We start from the raw sequence: 20,955 nt of genomic DNA on the forward strand, positions 1-20,955 counted from the left end.
CCAAATCAACCTCTTCTTATTAGCTATGGGCAAGTTAATTCATCACTAAAAGCATCTAGTCTCTCAATCTTTAAATAATGATAATAAGAACAAATACAAATAAAAGTTCTTCTAGGGTTTTGAGCAATAGAATAAGGTAGCACGTATATAAATAGCACATATATAAGTAGCTACCGAATAAATGTAGTTATTGCTGTTTTTCTATGGATTTTACTGACTTGTTGTCAAGAGCATGGAATTTTGGAATCAGACATCGAGTATTCTATTAGTAGAATGCAATAGAAAACTCAACTCCTACACAATAAGGAAATGTATTATCTCATTAAGTATAAGTCTCAAGATAGGACATTCTTCAAGATTGCTTGATAAAATATTTCAGTAATGGTGAACCAGACCAGATTTTTTCCATTCTTCCATTTAGAGTGTGGTTCTATCACATAACTGCCTTCCTGATATTAATAGGATGGCTACAGTAGCATTCATATCTGATGGATAAGAGAGAGTACTTCTCCAGATCATCAAAGTTCCTCCTGTGTAGTGAGTGGTCCAAGTCAGATCGCATCTCCTTATACGAGGTTAACTGTTGCCAAAGAAAAGCAAGGCTCTGATTGCTTTAGGCTTTGATTCCTGAACCAATCAACAGCAATGAGAACAGGATTGTTGTGATTATCACGCCCCTCGTCTTGAGCTGGGGTCAAATTTGGGTTTAGAGTATCAGACCCAATGTCCACTACCACAAGCTTGGGTTCTAACATTTACTTGATACTTCCTTGGGCAAGTTATACAACCAAATTGAACTTCTTGATTTTTTTTCTCATCTGAAGTCTTTGGATAAAAGACTTGGCAGAATGCCTGAGATGTACCCAGTAAATGTTAATTATGATTATTACTTACCTATACACTTTTATCTTATATAATAGTTTTTAAAATATTTGGTACAGTGTGATGTATTTGAAAATATGAACATCAGGTGTTTGTTTGTTTTTTTACATTTTTTACCTCCAAAGTCTTACATATAATAAATGTCCCACATATATCCTTAACAAATGTCCCACATATATCCTTAACAAATGACTGAATAAATGAATATCTATTGAGTGAATGAATAAAAGCCTAAAGCAATAAAGAATAGATAGACAACCAAATAGTGACTAGAGGAATTACAGGATCAGGAGAAATATGGAAACAAAATAGGCCAGACTGAGAAAGAATATATTGTGAAAAAAATATACTAGACCTAGAGACTTTTCCCCCTGATGTCTTGAATGGTTGCAGGAAGTAAACAAAGCAAATACAATTTGAGTTTAGGGTAACCAGCTCATTGAGGCTGTGAAGTCTTCAGATAATTTTGTTTTATAATTAGACTAGAAGCCCAGTGGACAAAATTCACGCATGTGTGGGATCCCTAGAGGTTGCTGGCTGTCAGCCAGGGCCTCTCTTCACACCTGCCTTGGCCTGCCACCACCCACTCACCTGCTCCACCATCCCACCGTGGTCCCACTCTCATCGGGGCTCATCAGGGCCAGCAGTGCCTCCACTGCCGCCTGCCGCCAGCGCCACATGGCCAACACCCACAATGTTCTGCGACACCCCCTGGTGATCAGCCCACATCTAACTCCCAGTCTGTTGAACTTCCGTCCATAGAGACAATTTGCATGTTAGCCTTTTATCATATAGGATAACTAATAAATATTTGGATAAAACCCATTTGAGTGCTTACTGCAATCTAGAGGAAGCAGCTGAAATAATAATAGCTACTGGGTACTTTATGTTCCAGACATTTTTAGTGCTTCCCTATATAAACTCAAATAATCCTCAAAGCAAACCCATAAGATGAGTACAATTTTTTCATCCCCGTTCCCATGTACAGATAAGAAAATCAAGCCCAGAGAGATGAACAACTTGCCCAAATCACATAGATAGCAAGAAGCAAACAGATTTTTACCCAAAGGGTCTGACTCAAGCGTCTGTATGCTAAGCTGTTACTCTAAACTGTGTAATCAGGTAGGGTGCTCAGAGAAACTAGATTACATTCCCAAACCATCATGCACCCAAGAGTTAAATGTGTTAGTGCCCCCACGGTGCACCACAGGCCCCCTAAGTCACCGAGAGTAGAAAGGCATGGCCAGTAGTACATGACATACATGGTCCTTACATTTTGCTTTCGTAATCCCTAGCTGCCGGGGCTGACCAGCAGCCCCTGAAGGGTGGATGAACAGATTACTCGGACACAGTTTCAGTGGTGGTGGTGGTGGGGGAGGAGGAAGGATAGGGCTAAGGGACGGCCTGCTGAAGGAGCCAGGCCACCTTGATTACCTGCCTCATTGGCCTTTTATTGTAGTTCTTATCTTTAGATACCATCAGTAGGGTGAGCAATCTTGGGAGGACACATGTGCTTACATTGTCCTCTAGGCAAGGGCATCGAGGGATTAAGCATAAGGATTCCAGTAAACACCCGGGGGTCTGCACACGTATAGACTTGTTTGGAAAGGTCGAGGAATAATTAGGGGCACCGCCTTCCACACTCCCCTAAGTCTCCCCTAAGCTGGAACTCCGATAAACAGGGCAGGCGGCCTTCCACACACTTCCCTTTTCTCAGAATGTCCACCTTACAACTTCCCCACCAAGTCTCAGGTGCTCCCAACACCCAGCATATAACATAATGGCTGCGGAGAGAGCCAACGAGACAAACATTTAAGTGGATGATTTGTGTCGATGGATGGATGGATGCCAGTTCCCGCCTGATTTCCAGAGCAGACCAACCTCTTCATGTTTGGTACATTGTCATTAAATACTGGCTGCACTTTTCGAGATAAGACAATATGATTCACAATAATGCTTAGAGGAATATGAAAGCGGCATGCATCCTCTGAGACGCCTCCCCCCCACCCCCCCAGGGGTTACGCTGCACCTGGAATGAATGCAAGGCTGTGTGTCCCTTCCCAGGCACTCACAGTTGTTGCTGACCTACGGGGAGGAAACGCACAGCAAGCTGCCTGGATGAAAGGAAAAGCTGGTCCAGGCTCTCCAAGGGAATCAAGGGACTAGGGACTATCAAACTACCACTTTCCCAAGAAGAATCTACAAACAAAGGCAGTCACTTCTAGACTTGGTTGTTGTTGTTAAGTTTAGCATAGACTAGCCTTTGATCAGACTTCAACTTGAAATTCCTGCATGTTTTCCCTTTAGCCCCATCTACCCAGCTGCTTATATGGTAATCATTTAAGGGGGTCAGACCTCCTCCACTTTCTAGAGAGCTGTAGTCCCCCAAGAGTTCCCTTTCAAGAGCCACGTGGAAAGCACAGTGCAGATTTCAGATACAGCTGTACAAATAAAGTGACCTTGAAACATAATAAAGATGATGGTTGAGATGACTGCATCAGAAATCTCTCTGCCTGCTATAACTATTGATCTCATCTCTTGCCCAAAAAATCTTTATTATGAAAAAATAAATAAAAGCAATGTTATTTTCCTCTCTATGATGTTGTTTCACCTGCCATCAATGAGGAATATTCAAGAAGCCATTTTCATATTTAATAGATATTGGTGGAGGTAATTAGTTTACATATTGGACTTTTAAGAAGAAGCTTTTTAAAAAGTCACTGTGCCAGTATACCCTTACAAGCAAATGTCTTTAGCTTTCAGCCTCTGAAGAAACAAAGACAAAACTGCTGGAGCAAATTTCCTGGCTGGAGGCAAAACTAAAGGCTCTGGACCACAAGGAACACAGTGGGGGACCGTACGAGAAAATGGTTCTTGAAAAAGACGAGGTATGTAGAAGAAAGATCACCTTCATTTTAAAAGTTACCTGCATTGATATGAACTGACAATTCTGCTGTCCTTACTGGTTGAGTTGGAAGTTTGGGTTTAAGTTCAAGATGGCAAATAATATTTGTATTTGCTAAACATACTAGTAATTGTACTCCCTGATAAATATTTACATAGTAATATTTTTAAAGTTTGTTTGACATGTATCCCTTTTAAATGTCTTATCTTAATACTTTATTTAGTAAATGGTATTGACTATACAAATATTTCTTAGTTTTCAAGGTTTCAAGGTTTCAATCAAGGAATAGTTTCTATATAATATAACAGTACATCAGAAGATTTGGCAAATGCTTTTAATCAATTTCTTTATAAGAAGTTATTATCCTCTGTATCTCTGGACATTTATATATGATTATTATATAAATTTATTATATATATTAATATATATTCTTAGAAAAACATATCCATATATATAAAATCTATTTGGCCTCATATATATGTATATAGAATATAAGGTAGGTTAGCATTACCTACAGTATATGAGCAGGTATTATTTTTTCCAGTCAACTCTTAACAAACTCATGTATAATACTTTATCATTGTGCTCTTCTATAGGATGGAAAAGAAATAGGGATAGATGCAATAATTTTTTAATGAAAATTTTCAAAACCACTAGCTGAGATAATGCTATTCAGTGACTTGAGACCTCATACATATTTATATTTGGAATACTTTGAATATGTAAAAAAGAATAGTTATATACTTAGTTTCTAAACTTTTCTCCATTTCAGTACATTGAGAAATTACAAGCTGAAGTGAAAGCTTCCCAGGAGCAACTCACAGCCCATGTAAGCACTTTTTTCCCTTTTTCATCTCTTAATTTATACTATTGTTATCCTGGACGTGAGCAGAAAATTTTCAGAAGTTTTAACTGTGGTCATTCAAGCCCTGTCTGGGTAGTTCAGTTAGTTAGAATGTTGTCCCAATATGCCAAGGTTGTGGGTTCAATCCCCAGTGAGGGCACATACAAGAATCAACCAATGAATGCATAAGTAAGGAGAACAAGAAATCAATGTTTATCTCTCTCTCTCTTTCTCTCCATCTCTCTCTCAAAATCAATATATAAAAATAAATACATAAATAATAAAAAATGGTGTTTTTATTGCAAACCAAATCACAAAACTAAGAATCAGTATTTTTATAGAGTTGCATAAAAGAATTCTGATTTATGTGGATGCTAAGACATAAAATTGAGTTCCTATATAACCAGGTGGTCTGATCAGGTGCCACCAGGATAAAACAACTGGAAACAAAAAGTTGAAAGACAAGGAAAGCAGGCCAGTTTAGTGAGTTACAGGAAAGTAGAAATTTTCGACACATTGAATATAGGTCTACAACAGTTCTTCTTAAATCTTAGTATAGCAAGAATTATTTGGAAAACTTTTATTTTTCTATTAATTTATTTTTAATGTAGAAGATTCTTAAAAGCACATTGCCTAGAAAGTCTGTTTCCTGTATACCTGGAGTGGAACCTGAGGCTTTGTACTGCTAGGTGATACTAGATTCAGGCAATGCTGAAACTGCCAGTCTTTCAACACTATTTCAAGCAGCACTGTTGACTGTTCTATATATATATTCATTCTGCCCCAATCTTATGATTTTTAGCTGATCATAAAAACAAATCTGATACAGAATTGTCTATCTTAAACAGCAAGTGCATCCCTGAGAGAAACCCTATGACTTTCTAGGGTGGATTTCATTTATATTTTAGCTAGGTTTACTCAGAGAACAACTAATGAGCATCTCTTGCCACAATACCCTTGCATATGCATGCACACAAATCAGCCATCACCCTGACGCTATCCCTTCCCAAGGATCTGAACAACTTTGATGCCCTAAGCGCTTCCTCAAAGACCTCCTTAATGACCTCCTCTGTCTATATCTTGAGTGTCATGGGATGGCTTCTCAATTAAGGACATTGGCCAGTCAAGTTAAGTGGCCAATATGAACAACAAACCCCTCGGGGGACTGAGTGAGACCTGAGAGGCTGCAGTCCATGAGTCCTACAGGGGAAAAACAAACAAACAAACAACAAAAAAAAAAACCCTACAAAATAATAAATTCTAGTCACCATCCCTTTGGGATTTGAAATGAGCTGATCCAGATAAAACCACAGTAATTGTCCCAGTTTTGTGCTGGGATGGAGAAGAGCTAACTAGCTGTGGCAGTTAGCAGAGCTTTTAACTCTAAATTCACAATCTTATTTGACCTTGTATACTCATTGACCAATATTGAAAGTGACTGAGGCTGCTTTTGTGCCACTGTGACATCTTCAGACAGACAGAAGCCTATCTCATTAGTCCAAGGTTCTGTCCCCCAGGCTCCCTCCCCTGGCCTGCCCCTGAGGATGCTGGATAATAGCTCTTATCAGAGGATGTCTCCTCTGGCCTGATTGATACCTACAGCCAAATGCCCAGTGGGGGTTTAGCTAGAATATTTTAGGGAGAGCAAATAATTCACTAGGATTGAATATTAGTTTCCAACATCTCTTCATGAAAAACTGATGAAAAAAACATAGTCATGGGTGCCTTAGAAATTCCTGTGGTGTCTTCTTCCCTCGCCTAGTTCCTGTGGATGTTATTCCTGGCCCCCGCTGTTCCTGTCCCAGGCTTGTCTGAACTGGGATTGCTTCCTTGTTTGAGGGTATTGATATCAATGACTGAGATTTCTCCTACATGGTTGTTCCAACATTCAGATTCAATAAAGCAATGTGGTCATAAAAATTTTGCTTCAATTCAACAACAATACTTAAATACAGATAATATGAATAACACTGATTATTGAGAGTGGATTATGTGTATACTATGCGGTAGGTGCTTCATATATTCTATTTTAAATCTCAGCACAACCCATCAAGGTAGGCGTTATTTTTCAGATAAGAAAACTTAGATTTAGAGATTAGATCACTTCTCACACGTGTTAATCCTGAAACCCATACTTTTTCTCTCACAATTTGGTGCCTCTCCAAATTATATTCATACATGCCATTTGCAGCATCAATGAGTGTTTATAAAGATTTTTATCTCCAATCTTCTTTCTCTCTGGGTGTCTCCCCAGTCATAAAGCTTCAATTCTCACTTCTATGCAAATAACCCCCTCCACCCCTTCCAAGTTCTTCCTATTTTAATCATCCCATGATTACAGCTCCTTGGTGCTCCAATAAGCATTTTTAAAACATGGTTCCTGGGGAAAAAAAAAAATTCCAAGTGATGTTAATAGATATTTTGGGGAAAATATGGGAAAGGCATTGGAAATTAAGTTAAATGGGTATTTTCCTACAGGACTTACCAGTGTATAATCAATCTTCAAGAAAGGACCAAAGCGTAATATTTGTCTTTGGTGTTTGACCATAAATGGCATTTTAAACACACAGGTTTGGAGACTGCTGGTCTATTACATCCAATTAAAGCACTATGCTTGCTAAATATCACCTATCTTGCTGACATTCCAAGCTCAGCATATATAAAGTCAAAATTATCATCTTCTATTCCGATCTCTTAAATATGCTCCTCTGTATTCCCTGCTCATGGTGAATAATACCACACTGCTGGCATTTATTCTAGATGGAAAAAGCAGTATTAGAACCCTACCTCCCTCTGTCTCCATGGCCAATTTAGCCTCTCGCTGTGCCCTCCCCTCCCAATCACAATGTAGCCCACTCGCTTTCACATCACCAAGCCCTGGCTGCAGAGGAGAGAAAGGCTAAAATCACCATGGAAAGATTTGGGATGGGGCAGAAAACTAAACAGAGCCAAGAATTAGCACTCACAGGGAGAATGGGTGTCCCATGGGAGTAGCAGGAAGGAGAAAGGGGATTAAGGAACCAAGGCGGTGGGAATGGAACCCCATAGATGGAATGAAAGCTCTTTTGGGAGACTGAAAGGCTCCTGGTAATAAAACAGGATGCTAACTGGATGCTTGAGATTAGGAAATAACGGAGAATATTAATAAAAGTGTCAGGCAGTATGTGTAGTGTGTAAAGTTTGGAATTCCCATTTGGGCCATGCCTCCTAAATGTAACACTACTGTAGGCCTTGACCACTCTAGTAGTCTCCTTGTTTCCTTGACTCCACTCTGAGTGGTGTTTCCAAAAGACCATCCCTACCCCTCACCTCCCTCTTCTCACTCACTCCCCTCTCTCTGACTCATGCTGAACAGGCCAGTAAAATGGACCTGCTGTCTTTACACATCCCATGTCAGCTGGTGCTTGTGACATTGCTCTCTCTCTTCTCTTGGTCTAGACTATCTTTCCCTCTCCTCTTTATACAAGTAATTCTTACTCTTCTTGCATGGCTCACATCAGGGATCAACTTCTCCCTTCTCCCCCGAGGTACCTTCTGTACGCTGCCATAGTCTCCTGTACATACATCTCTATTAGCTCAAAATATGTTTTATTGATGTTATCTGTTTATACATCCATCTCCCCCTAGACTTGAAGGTCATTATGGGCAGCACCAAGAATATGTTTCTTATTCACTACCCCAAGTGCTGAATTGAACTGAATTTTACTCTGACTTTGTCGTTTCCGGTTTCAAAGCCTAGAGTAAGAAAACCTTTGCCCATTATCCCAGAATAAAGTCCAACCTCCTGAAAATGAGGGCCTGACTCCTTTTCCTGCCTCTTCTCCATCACACATTTGTGACCCCCCAAGTACACCCATGCAATCCTGTCCTGGAGACTTGGCTCTTGGTATATTTTTCTCTTGGAATATCTGTTCCCACCATTGTGTTTTCCAGAGTTTTCTTATTCTTCACTGAGATTGTTCCTTCCAGGAAGTTTTCCCTCACCATCAAAGTAGAATTAATATCTCCTTCCTTGGTCTTCTCATAGATCTTCTCTGTCCCTCTCTTCTGTCACGCATCACACTATGACCCCCAATAGATTGTTTGATGTGGCCTAGCTCTTCCCCAAGACTGTGAGCCCCTGAAGAATAGGAGCGAGTATGCTTATCTTTACTTCTCTCACCGTGTCTGGCTCAGGGCCCTGTACAGATTTCATTGAAAGGAAGTGTTAAAATGGCTAAATTAAAAGTAATGTTATTTTGGCATTTAAAAATCTGAGAAAATTACTTTATGATATTTTATTCCTTAAAAATACCAGTTACATAAACCATTACTTTCATCTGAAATTGATATTTTGAAAATATAACATGAAAGAAAAACAGGGAATGATCTCTTAGAACAGAAATAAAAAGAAAGATAACACAGAAAGAAAACACAGTTGTGGGAAACCCCTCTTTCAGCAGCAGTAAGAATATCTAAAGGAAACTGTGGTCTTAACATGAAAATGGTACTGACTTACTTTACTAAGAGTTCACTTTTCTAAAATCCAGTAATTGAATTACATTATTGTATAATTAAATTGAGAGCTGTGGAATGAAGAGGAAATACAAGCCTAAACATTTCAGAGTTGTCACTGCTAATATTTTGATGATTAAATTTTCTTTCCATTACCTTTGCTTATATTTTCAGAAGATTACAAAGGGTTGCCCTTCCCAACGCATACATGGGTGCTCACTCTGAGCCACCCACAGGGCTAACCTGCCTGGGTGTTTTTATAACTCCCTCCCACATGATTACTTATCTGCTTAGAGACCTAGAAAGCTTAAACAGTATTTGGAGTGAATGTTTACAATCACTTAAAGATAATTGTCTTTGTCGGGGCAATTTGAGTCAGGACTAGGAATTTTTTTTTTTTGGGGGGGGGGGGGCGGCGGGGGAATTCTTTTAAAATAAATGCCTTCCAAATTGTTAAATCCATTGCTTGCCTATTTTTAACATTTTGGGGGTATAAATACTCAGCCCTGTCCCTCCACTCCATCATTGATAATCTTATTATCTGCAGTAGTCCAGAGGTTTGCCTTCCAATTCTCACTTCCATCCCAATGGCCAGCTACCCCCAAAACCTGACCAGTGCCGAAATTCCTATAATATTTGATGAGAAATCTGGGTAAGTTGGGTGGTAGACCCCGAGTGTTATGTTATTCTCTACACCTTTCTGTATCCTTAAATATTTCATAACAAACTAAAATTTTGAAATGTCCTGAAGAAGGAACCCTTCCAGTGAATAATACAGCGTGCTTCAACACAGGGTAGATGAGTGTGTCTTTGAAGTGAGAAGCTCCTGGCCTGCAGTTCCCGAGGACATATCATACTTAGACTTGGTAGCAATGGTCCTGAAGCCCAGCATCAGGAATGGAGGAGCTACCAGGAAGACCCCAGAGGGTTGGTTTGACTTCTTCCTTTCCTTCTCAAAGGAAGTTCTCAGCTGTCATTTTGCTTTCTAAGTCAAGCATCTATAAGAGCACCCAATTTAGATCAAATGCAGACTTCTGTCCTCTAGAATTCCCAGCCCTCTGCTAATTGGTCTTTTCCTACTATGACAGAGGAGATGGGCTTTCTTTGCTGTTTTTGGTTGCTACGTATCCACTTGCACGTTTAGCAACATTACTCTGATATTCTTTTCAGTGGCATCTCTCCTGTTCTACACAGCCTTAGAGGGCCTGTCCTTCAAAGTGTCCTGTCAGCCCTAAGTCAATTGGACTCTAAATATTAATTTAGACAAAGCAAGAAAGGAAAAACAGTGGTATATGTTAACAGTGATGCCCTGGCATTATGACAAAGGAGTGGTGCTGCTCTAGTTCCTATTGTAAGGTTTGAGGTGGAGGGAACTGGAGTCAGAGACCACCAAGATATATTAAAAGAAGGTTTATTCCACAGTAATGATCAAGATTCATTACGGAGGTAGAGAAATCAGGATTAGAGGAGGAGGGGGAGAAGGAGGGAGACCTCAGCCGGATTGCCAGAAGCGGAAGCGACAGTGACACGTGGAAGTATGGAGAGGGCTTTTCAGGGAAGGAAGAGGAAGGGGTTGGGCCCAGGGTGGAACTTGAGGGGTGGGCCCCAGGGCAGGCACTGATTAGTGGTTCGATGTCTTGGGGATGTCTAGGCAGCAGATGCCGGAAAAGTCATAACTCTGCCCACCAGTTGGGGGGAGGAAGGATCTCACACCTCTCTATATCTAAATCAGATTCCTGTCCTTTTAGGAACCACCCAATCACCCTAGTTGGCTTGAAGAAAATTCCCTTTTTCTTTAAGCTAGCAAAATCAGATTCAGTTGTTTACTGCTGAGCGATATAATTCTTAGGGAGAGAAAAAAAACAATGAGAGAGAATCATTGATTGGCTGCATCCTCTATGCCCTTAACTGGGGATGTAGCCCACAAACCGGGCATGTGCCCTTGACTGGAATTGAACTGCAGGCTGACATTCTAGCCACTGAGCCAAACCAGCTAGGGCTCTTATGCTATCTATTTAAGTTGTTCTCAAAGTGTGGCCCCTGGATCAGAAACATTGGAGTCACCTGGGATTTGTTTGAAATGCAAATTCTGAGGCCCTGACATATACCTCCAGAACCAGAAACTCTGCAAGTGGGGTCCAGCAATATGTGTTCTTAAACTCCTCCAGGTTATTCTGATCATGGCTAATGTCTGAGACGCACGGCACTGTCCAATAAAGTCCCCACCAATTTCAACCTAAACCCTTTGTTCTCACCAGAATCATTGTGCCTGGCCAGCATCTCGCTATTGGGAGCCAGCCTCTCTGCCCTCGTGCTCCTGGCTCTGGGAAATCTCCAGGCCTGATTTTTAGTGCAACTATCTGGGATCACAGCGTATAGGACATGTTTCTTCAACTCCTGAGCCAAATAGGAATAATCGTCTTCCTCCTTTCCCTTTACTCCCACACTTCTGTGTGCTCTAGAAGCATCACTTCGTTCCCAAAGCTTGGCATGACTAATTCCAAGGTCATGGAATAACACCTTATTGTCATATAATAATTTACAGTTTCCTAAATGCTCCCACCCACATTGCATCATTTATTTTTCACAATAATCCTGTGAGGCAGGTATAGCTCCTCCTCTATCAGATAAAGAAAGTGAGAGTCAAGAGAGACAGTAAGAAGCCTGCCTATTCACTGCAAACAACTAGTAGGTAGAAAAGAAAAGAGTCGATTGTAGCTATCCTGACTATAGGTCCCGTGTTTCATAAGCTTGATTTTACTCTTAATTCAGATATTTTGTTGAATGTACACACCAGTATACCTGCTGTTTGTGTCAATTATGTTTTATGATCTTTTAACTTTATTGTAATCTGCAGACCTAGTGGCAAAGCTAATGAGCCTGAGAGACTTTGGTAGTAGAATTTAATTGAGCATTATCAGGAGTCAATGAGGAATAAGGAAATTCCTTGCCAACGGGCCATTCTTTTAGAGCCAGACATGTCAATCTAAATGGAAAATTCCTCAATGATTATTTATGAACAGAACCCATTGGTACTGGTCAGCAGCACTTGGGATAAATCTCAGAAATATTTCCACAGTGTTAGTTGGTTATATTACAGATAACTCCTCTCTGCATTCCACCCTCACAGGTTGGATTATCTGGACTGGATGACTATTTGCTTCTTTACTTTAACCCTTTAGGTCAGTGGTTCTCAGTCTGTCTAATGCCGTGACCCTTTAATACAGTTCCTCATGTTGTCGTGACCCCCAACCATAAAATTATTTTTGTTGCTACCTCATAACTGTAATTTTGCTACTGTTAATGAATCATAATGTAAATATCTGTGTTTTTTTATATTCTTTATATTAGTTGTTATTAATGGAATGGGAAAATTACAGTTATAAAGTAGCAACAAAAATAACTTTATGGTTGGGGGTCACCACATGAGGAACTGTATCAAAGGGTTGCGGCATTAGAAAGGTTGAGAACCACTGTTTTAAGTAGCTATTCCATGGCTCACCTCCCACATGCTTGACCTGGAGAGGCTAAGGCTTTCAAATCCCATTGTGATTGTTGCTGCCAAGCATCTCTGTGAGCTTAGAGGGGAAGGGGTCCAAGCTCTCACTCCACACAAGCGAGTTGCTCATAACCCAGAGCCAGTTTTCTTGGAGCTGCTGGCATGAAACACATCCTGCCTGGTAAGGTGTGGCTAAATAGCTAATCTCTAGCACATTGATGAGCAATATTAAAACTTTGGAGCTTTACCAGGATCTTATCTTATTTAATTAATTCTTTCTTTCTCTCTCTCTCTCTCTCTCTCTCTCTCTCTCTCTCTCTCTCTCTCTCTCTCTCTCTTCTTTAAAAAACGAAGGCATATAAATTGCTGTGGGACCCACTAAATCTTAGCTGTAGGATCAACCAGTAAAGGCAAATTGAGGGGCAGGGACCCAAAGCATCAGTTTGGTTAGCACATCACCCAAGCCTGGATTCTGGCTCACATTTTTCCCCTTTCTGACCAGATTTGAGTCTGTTTTCTTTATTTTCTATAGATGACATATGAATTCAAGCTGAACAAGTACTCAAGGACAATTCTTGTTGCCCCAGCGACTTTAGAACCAATTCATGTGTCTGAAATTTGTTTAGCCACCTGATTGCACAGGTGGTATAATCTTTCCACTTTTTAAATTAAGTACTTATTAACTAACTATGCGTGTGTTGTTTTTTTTTTCAAATATATATTTCAGTTTATTGCTTTATATACTTGGACTTCTCAAACCAACATCCTTTATAAAGAATATAAATAATTTATTCCCAGTGGGCATGGCTCAGTAGTTGAGCATCAATCTATGAACCAGGAGATGCTGGATCAATTCTTGGTCAGGGCACATGCCCGGGTTGCCAGCTCCATCCCTAGTGAGGAGCATGCAGAAGGCAGCCGATCAATGATTCTCTCTCATCATTGATGTTTCTGTCTCTGTCTCTCTGTCTGTCTCTCTCCCTCTCTCTCTTCCTCTCTGAAATCAATAAAAAAATATATAGTTTTAAAAGAAAGAATATACGCAGTTTAGAGGCCCAAACATTCCAATACAGGTTTTTGGTATAATCTCTACTTGTCAAAAAAATCAGGTGGAAATAATGTAATATTGTTCACAGCATTTTTTCCATTTGCTAATTTATATAAATTTGCAGCTATTAGTGCTCACAGAGAACTCACCCTATACTATCACTACAGCATCTATCAGAAATCATGTTTTTATTATTTGTTTTCTTAATAAATGAAATCACTTTAAGATGAGTGAGTTATACCCTTTCATTATGGAGAATACAAAGATAAACTATTTATATAATCATGAGGGGTTTTTAAAGACCATTGGTCCTGTTCCCCAGTTATCACCAGAGAGGAGAGACATGGAGAGCCAGGCACTGGGCTTGAGCCTCAGGACCTATAATGGTTACTAAAGTTCCATTCCTCTTATCTGTGGAAAGAAGCTAATTAATATCATAACTTCATCTCATAGGGTGATCTGGAGGGTACAAAAACTTGTGAAATGGGCTAATACATATGAAATAGAGCATCTGATATATACTAACTATAGTTCAAAACCTTTATTAACAGTTGTTCCAGAATGAACGGTTTCAGTAACTGTCCCACAATATTTATGGGGTTGTGGTTAATGATCTGCTAGCATAAAGAACCTTAATTCAGGCTGCCAGTTTATTTTATAGGAGAAGCTAGGAAATTGAGTAATCAAAGACTCAAAACTACTTTCTGAGAAGAATCTTGTCATGTCTTATCAGTACTTCCTCAGCTCATTTCTTCTCTTGGAGAATGTCTTTTTATGCCTTTGATAGAACTATCTCCTTATATTTGTCATTTTACTTGTCTTTATCCCCCATTAGGTAAGTTTCTTTGGAGTAGAGCTTTGGTCTAATTTATGGTGTCTGCCATGTAGTAGGTTCTCAGTATGTATTTGTTGAATGAATGAATGACTCAATCAATCAATGAGTCAGTGGGGTAATGAAGTGAGCAGCCTTTCAATTCAAGAAGTATCATTTCAGGCCCCACAGTTTCTAAAAGAGGAAGTCACTTCCCACCCAACCAGCTGACCATTTCTACCAGAGAGCTTTGTGCTTAAATGTACTTGGGGGCTAACAGAAGTATGATCTTTGGCTCATAGTTAGCTTTCTAAAGCTTGAATGGAAGTACCCATACCACAGAGAAGTAACTGAAATACAGTTCTTTTTTGTTTTTCAAATAGATACCCCCAAATCATTCCTAACTAAGTGAGGTCAGCAGGAGCCACATTTCTAGACTGCATCAAGTTTCCCTAGAACTGGTTTTATTGAATGTGGGGGGGGGGGGGGGGAGGGTTGGTTTGGCATGATGCTAATGACTTGGTTTAGGGATATATTATAAGAAACTGTTCTCTGGAGTTTATTACAGTTTTTGTTGTTAGATTGCTATTGAAAACACTTATTATTATATCAGAGAGTGTGCCTTTCTGCATCAGGAATATTGGTACTTCAACTGTGCACTGGGCTTGCTTTTACCCCATGGGTTCTATGTTTTTATGAATGGTTATTCTGACTATCAGAAAACCTAGAGTCAAGTTCTCTGTGCCTTACCTCTAACAAGTGGATACATAGGATGTCAGGGCATGTATTGTTTGAATCAACCTTCCCACTTGCTTCCCTTAAATTCCCTTTCAAGTTTCTATGTTAGTGGCTTCTAACTCGTTATATACATATCTTTTAAACTACCCTAAATTCTTTCTGAAACATGTCAGTACCAAATTAAATCAATGAATCATAAGTGAAATAACCAGACTATCTCCCTAAAAGCCCTGGGCAGTTCTTCAGAGCTGGTTCCATGTTCCCCTTGTTCAGCAGTTTTCAACCAGTGTGCCACAAGCATTTTGAAAACATTCAATACCTGACCATTGAGCTAGGGCACTGACCTCTTTTCCTTTAGGTTGTCAAATAAAAAAGTTGACAACAGCCAACACAACAATAGCTTATCTTAAATCATAAATATATAGGTCTTATAATAGAGTTGCCTCTTATTGGTTACATTGCATAATACAGTTGTGCCTGATTAGTTAATTTTTGGTACCAGAAATTCTTATATACAAGTATATGTACCTGATTTTTAAAAAGTCACAAGTGTATTAGTGGTGTGGATTTTTTGTTTTTTGATAAAGCAATCAAAGTTATACCTTTTTTTGTGTCAGACCAGTAAAAAAATCATTTTTTGGTGTGCTGCAGAATTTTAATAATTAGTTTATATGTGCCAGGAGATGAAAAAGGTTGCAAATCACTACTATATTTTATAGTAAATCATCCAGAAAAGACACCAAGAAATTACTTATTTGTAATTTTATCCAACTTTCAAAAGAGAAGAAACAAAATTAAATAAAAATTTGTGTCTTAAATGGATGTAGACTGGCATTTTATGAATAAACTTTGTTTTCTTACTATAATTGTATACTGTTATTTAACATTAAAATTTAACCATACTTATTTATTTATACTCTAATTTCACAAAGAATTTTAGGTATCCCATAAGAAATGCAAGTATGAAATTGTCAAGTTGAACTTCTGAAAGTATATAAGTAATAATTGAGAATACATATATTGAAACAACATAGCAATAAAAGGAGAAAACTAGATATACATGTTTAAATCATACCTTCCCATAGACTGTAGTAGAAACAGAAATAAACTTTGATCTTCCTAATAGTCAAAAGGCAAAATAGGAAAAATAATCAGATAAATAGTGCCCATCATACTAGGTGAAGGAGAGGTTAGCAATTATTTTCTAATGAGTTAATTCTGAAATGAGATTTTATGTTGGGTTTTATAGAGAGAATATTGAAAAATACAGGGGAGGGGGACATAAAAAATATCAGATCAGCAAATGCAATAGTGGGTTTTATATGCAGCCAAAGGCAAACCATGTAAATAGTGAAAGTAATCTTTTCTTACTGTAATTATAGTCTAGTTGGTATTGCATAGTTTTTTTAATCCCCAACTATTTATGATAACCTAGCTGGCAAATTCAGCTGCATTCAAAGGCTGTGTAAGTAATGCAGAAGAGGGAGGAGGTCAGAACAAGTCAGAGAGGGAAGAGGTCAGAACAAGTCATATGGGTCTGGAGAGTGCATGACTTACATAAAACAGAATAAAGTCCAAGTTGGCCAGATTAGCCTGTTTTTCAGAAGATGAAAATCCATATTTTTGTGTGAAATTTCCTCATTTATAAATATTGGCAACTAATTCAAATAAAATAGAACTCTCTGTGTGGTAAACAAGACACATTTATAAGAAGCCTAACTGTGAACTTTATACTGGATTTTAGGCTTAGAATGCTATTTTCTTACATCTTTGACATAAAGATTCAGTTGGCCAAAAAAGAAGAGATAATGGAGGCATATGCCTAGGAGGTTTCTAATGGGGTATATCTAGAAGTGGTACCTTACTTCTGCACACATTCCATTGTCTAGAACTCAGACATGAGGCCACATTAATTGCAAGGAATGTTGGGAAAGGTGTTCCAGCTATGGACCCATGAAGAAGAGGGGAGCATAGATTTTGACTGTCATTCATCTTCTCTTGGATCTATAAATATTGACAATTTATCCTCAGAGAGAAGGACCTTAGAAATTGTTTTATTATTATTATTCCTGTGAAATCTAGGATTAAAATGTATGCCATAAATAACAATCAAATGTTATGACAGAATTACATAATATCCCTTCATGTCTTGCTCCATGATATTTAATGGACAAAAATATCACATTCCTTTCTTTTTAAATAAATCAAATCTTATGTTATTGTTAGTAGGAAATTTGGCCTCAGTTATTTGGTGGAAACAATGGCCTTCTCTCCTCCCCAGGGTTCGTCATCCAAAAGTTGAGGAACATTATTTTCAAGTCAGTTGTAGCTGCCTTTTCCTCTGCTCTGTGCCCATGCTGATGAGCCCATTCAAAGACCTGTGGCTCCATTTTAGATCAGTGCTACGTCTTAACAGATTTGTAGGAGCTATCGGTCTATATACATAGCACACAGAGTCCAACCATTTCTCTGAACACCTGCCTATTTGAGGTCTTGCTACCCAAGAGACCTGGGTAGAAGTGAAGTACGGTCACTACTATCTGAAGAACCCCCAATACTTCATTTTCTTTATTTTGGATGAACCAACTTCCTCAACCTTAAGGCTGTTTATTTTCTTTCCCTTCTCAAAGCACCAGACCTTCCTACTTGAGGTATTTTTAGATTTTATTAATGAGACCAGGCCTCTCAACCAAAGGCTTTCCAGGTACTCAAGATTACATAAATGAATGTTAATTTCTTCTTCTTGAATGGGAGTCAGAGGTGGTGTCACTGATGAAGTAGGGGCAATTTCTCTTTGAAGTTTCCAGATTGATTTATTTGAGATGTAAGGGATTGTCTACTACTAACTAAAGAGTTATGTAGAAATGTATGTCTGGGTTGTTGAGTAGAAATATAATGTATCTTGTATTTTATTTCATTGATAAATAAGTATTAAAATTATTAAGTGAAATAAAATCTGAGCTGTTAACTTAGCCAGTAGCCTTGAGATTGATTTTTGATTGTTTACTTACATATTAGATAGCTTCTAAACACCAATGATCAGGTCTATTATCCTTACTAGGTTTATTAGGTGGTAACATCTTAAAGAGGAAATGTGAGTTTTTACCCAGTAATCATGAAGTATAATAGTGTCACTGACAAGTTCTGAGAAGAAGAGAGACAGGATAAACACCTCTCCTTTCCCTCCTTCTTCTTTACAATACCCCCACATTCCACACACACACACCCCTTCCCACCCAGTAAACCAGGGAAGTTGACTAAATTTAAGAAATATTTGAGCATCAACTGTATAAGACATTTTCCTCTCTGAGCATTCACAACAGACTGCCCGGGGTTAAAGCCCCACATTACTAGCTTACTAGTAGTGTGGTCTTGGGTTAGTTGCTCCATCTCCTTGAAACGCAACTTCTACATCTTCAAAATGATGATCATAAATGTATCTTGCTAACAGAGTTGTCATGAGGATTAAATGGGTTAATATAAAGTCTTAGATCACTACCTGCCACTTCTTAAAACTTATATAGGTGCTTGCTAACTAATAAAACAAAAAACAAAAAACAACAACAAAAAGCCAGCAAACATTCCTATGGTGAAAAAACGCTCTGAAAATTTAGCATCACGATTATCTGTAAAACAGGATAATCATAGAACCTGCCTCAGTAGAGTTGTTGTGAGGATTAAATGAGATGATCCAGGTAAAGGGCTTAAAATTCTGCCTGGGACATAGCAAACGCTCATTAATATTGAGGTTAAATAAATTGCTGCTGCTGCTGTTACTGCTTTTGTTTTATCCTGGTTATCATTTGAAATACATGCTTTGGCATGTATCTAACAGTTTAAAAGCATAAATTTTCAGTACCAGACTCCATTTTGTTGAGCTTAACTCTTTTTTTTTTTTTTTTTTTTTTTTTTTTTGGTTTTTTTCCCCACTTATTCATGCATTTATTGGTTGATTCTTGCATGTGCCCTGACCAGGGTTTGAACCTACAACCTTGGCATATCAGGCTGATGCTCTAACCAACAGAGCTATCTGGCCAGGACTTGAGCTTAACTCTCAAGTACTTTACTGTATTCACAATAAATACATGTCCCTGTGAAAGCCAAAGATTTACTAATTCTTATAAGCACTAATTCTTAAAAGCACTTATTCTTTCTGCCCACGAGAAGAGTGTGCAGGAGACTGACTGCACCTGCCAAGGGAGGCCCAGAGGAACTAATACTGGCGTCTTTGCTTACCCTCACCTGAATAAGAACACTGTGATTGTGCTAGGCAGCTGTTGATGCCACAGGGAATGGAAAACTACTGCTGAGGAGTTTTCCAAGGGAAAGAGATTATCTTTGATGCTTAGAGGTAATTCTGAACACACTTTGTCCCTCCACCTTTGCCTCCCTAGTTTTTAATATCTCAGGCCCCCTGAAAAATGTCTTTCTGCCTCATTCTCTCTAGTTCTTGCTTGACCCCATAAACAAGCATCCCTACTGGGAGTTCTGGGGATGCATATTCCCCCTGTTGGAAATACAATGCAGCTAGCTGACTTGGCTAGAGTTTCTTTGACATTCATTTTTTGAATGCACATTTCTGGAAACTTGAGTGCATCTTTCATGGGGGAGCCAGGAGAGGGAAGAGGAGTTTGGCTGGCAGGTACTTTCCAAGAGATCTTTTTGATGCTATTCTTCACTTTCCTAATTTCAGTGCCTAAAATAGGGCTTAAACTGTCCCTATTGTATTCGTCTGTCCCTTTTCTGCTTTGGCTTTCCCATTCTCAAATACTCTGTCAGGAATTTCTCTAGAGTAGAAGCTCCTTTAATTGAATTGAATGAGGAACTTCAGAATTGTGGAGAATTTACTTTTAAACAAGTAAATTTTAATATCCTTTCCTAGGATGTCAATCTTCTGTTTTGAAAAATAAAAGAGGGAAGTTGTTTCTAATTTGAAATGTTAATTTGAGTAACTGCTTATATGCAGATGTTTATCACATGTAGTGTTTCAAATATAAATAATTCTATCTTTTGCCCAATCTCTTCCCTTTGTTTTAAGTGCCCTTTATTGAGAGCTGACATAAACCCCACTGAGAGCCTGCAGGGAGAAAGAAGGGATCCCGGAGCTTTCTCTTGAACATTTATAACTGAGAAGGTATTACCATCACTTTGGAACTTTACAGCAATCAGCAGTCAAATGAATAAATGATTTAGACAGGCTTGTTTAAATGGGTATGGTTTCTCAGAGAATAATCAGGCCGAGTGTTGTCAAATGGTTTAGGAATCAGTTATCTTAAAAATAAAGAAGATCTAAAAAAGAATAATTTCACACCTTTTAAGCTTTTTTCATTAAATGCTGTGGCAATAATGTCATGCAGGAACTAAGGAGGACTTGAGCTTCTCATAGAAAGGATACAAGTCAGTCACAGGATTCCAGGACAAGGCCAAGGAATGCAAAACCAAAGGAAATAGTTATTAATTGTTCTCTCTTCAACTATTTTTGCTGATCCTAACAAGCCAGTCTCTTATCCTTTAGGCTTAATAGGTGCAGGGAGGCTTGGTTGTGAGTTGTTATTGTCAATCCTCATGGAAGAACCAGTGAAGAGGAAGGATTCAAGGAGAAGTGGGAGGAGGCGGCTTGGCGGTCACACAGAGAGACTGCTGCCAGCCTAGGGGAGAATGCAGAGCACCCCAGGGTGGGAGTAGGAGCAGGAACAATGCAACCAGTCAGACTGGAAGTTCAGAAGAAGGAATA

At 38.8% G+C, this 20,955-nt stretch overlaps 1 protein-coding gene across 1 annotated transcript in view; it reads left to right on the forward strand.

The window, feature by feature from the left end:
• CCDC192 (coiled-coil domain containing 192) overlaps window positions 1-20,955 on the forward strand; it is a gene marked incomplete at its 5' end in the record, with an annotated part of 177,568 nt that overhangs the window by 46,602 nt on the left and 110,011 nt on the right. The window contains 2 exons of the mRNA XM_084880949.1: window positions 3,639-3,770; window positions 4,560-4,616. Coding sequence (XP_084737075.1) covers window positions 3,639-3,770; window positions 4,560-4,616 — 189 coding nt within the window. The remainder of the gene's footprint in view (window positions 1-3,638; window positions 3,771-4,559; window positions 4,617-20,955) is intronic.

This window comes from Pipistrellus hanaki, assembly GCF_964339955.1.
Source record: "Pipistrellus hanaki genome assembly, chromosome: 4".
Lineage (NCBI taxonomy): Eukaryota > Metazoa > Chordata > Mammalia > Chiroptera > Vespertilionidae > Pipistrellus > Pipistrellus hanaki.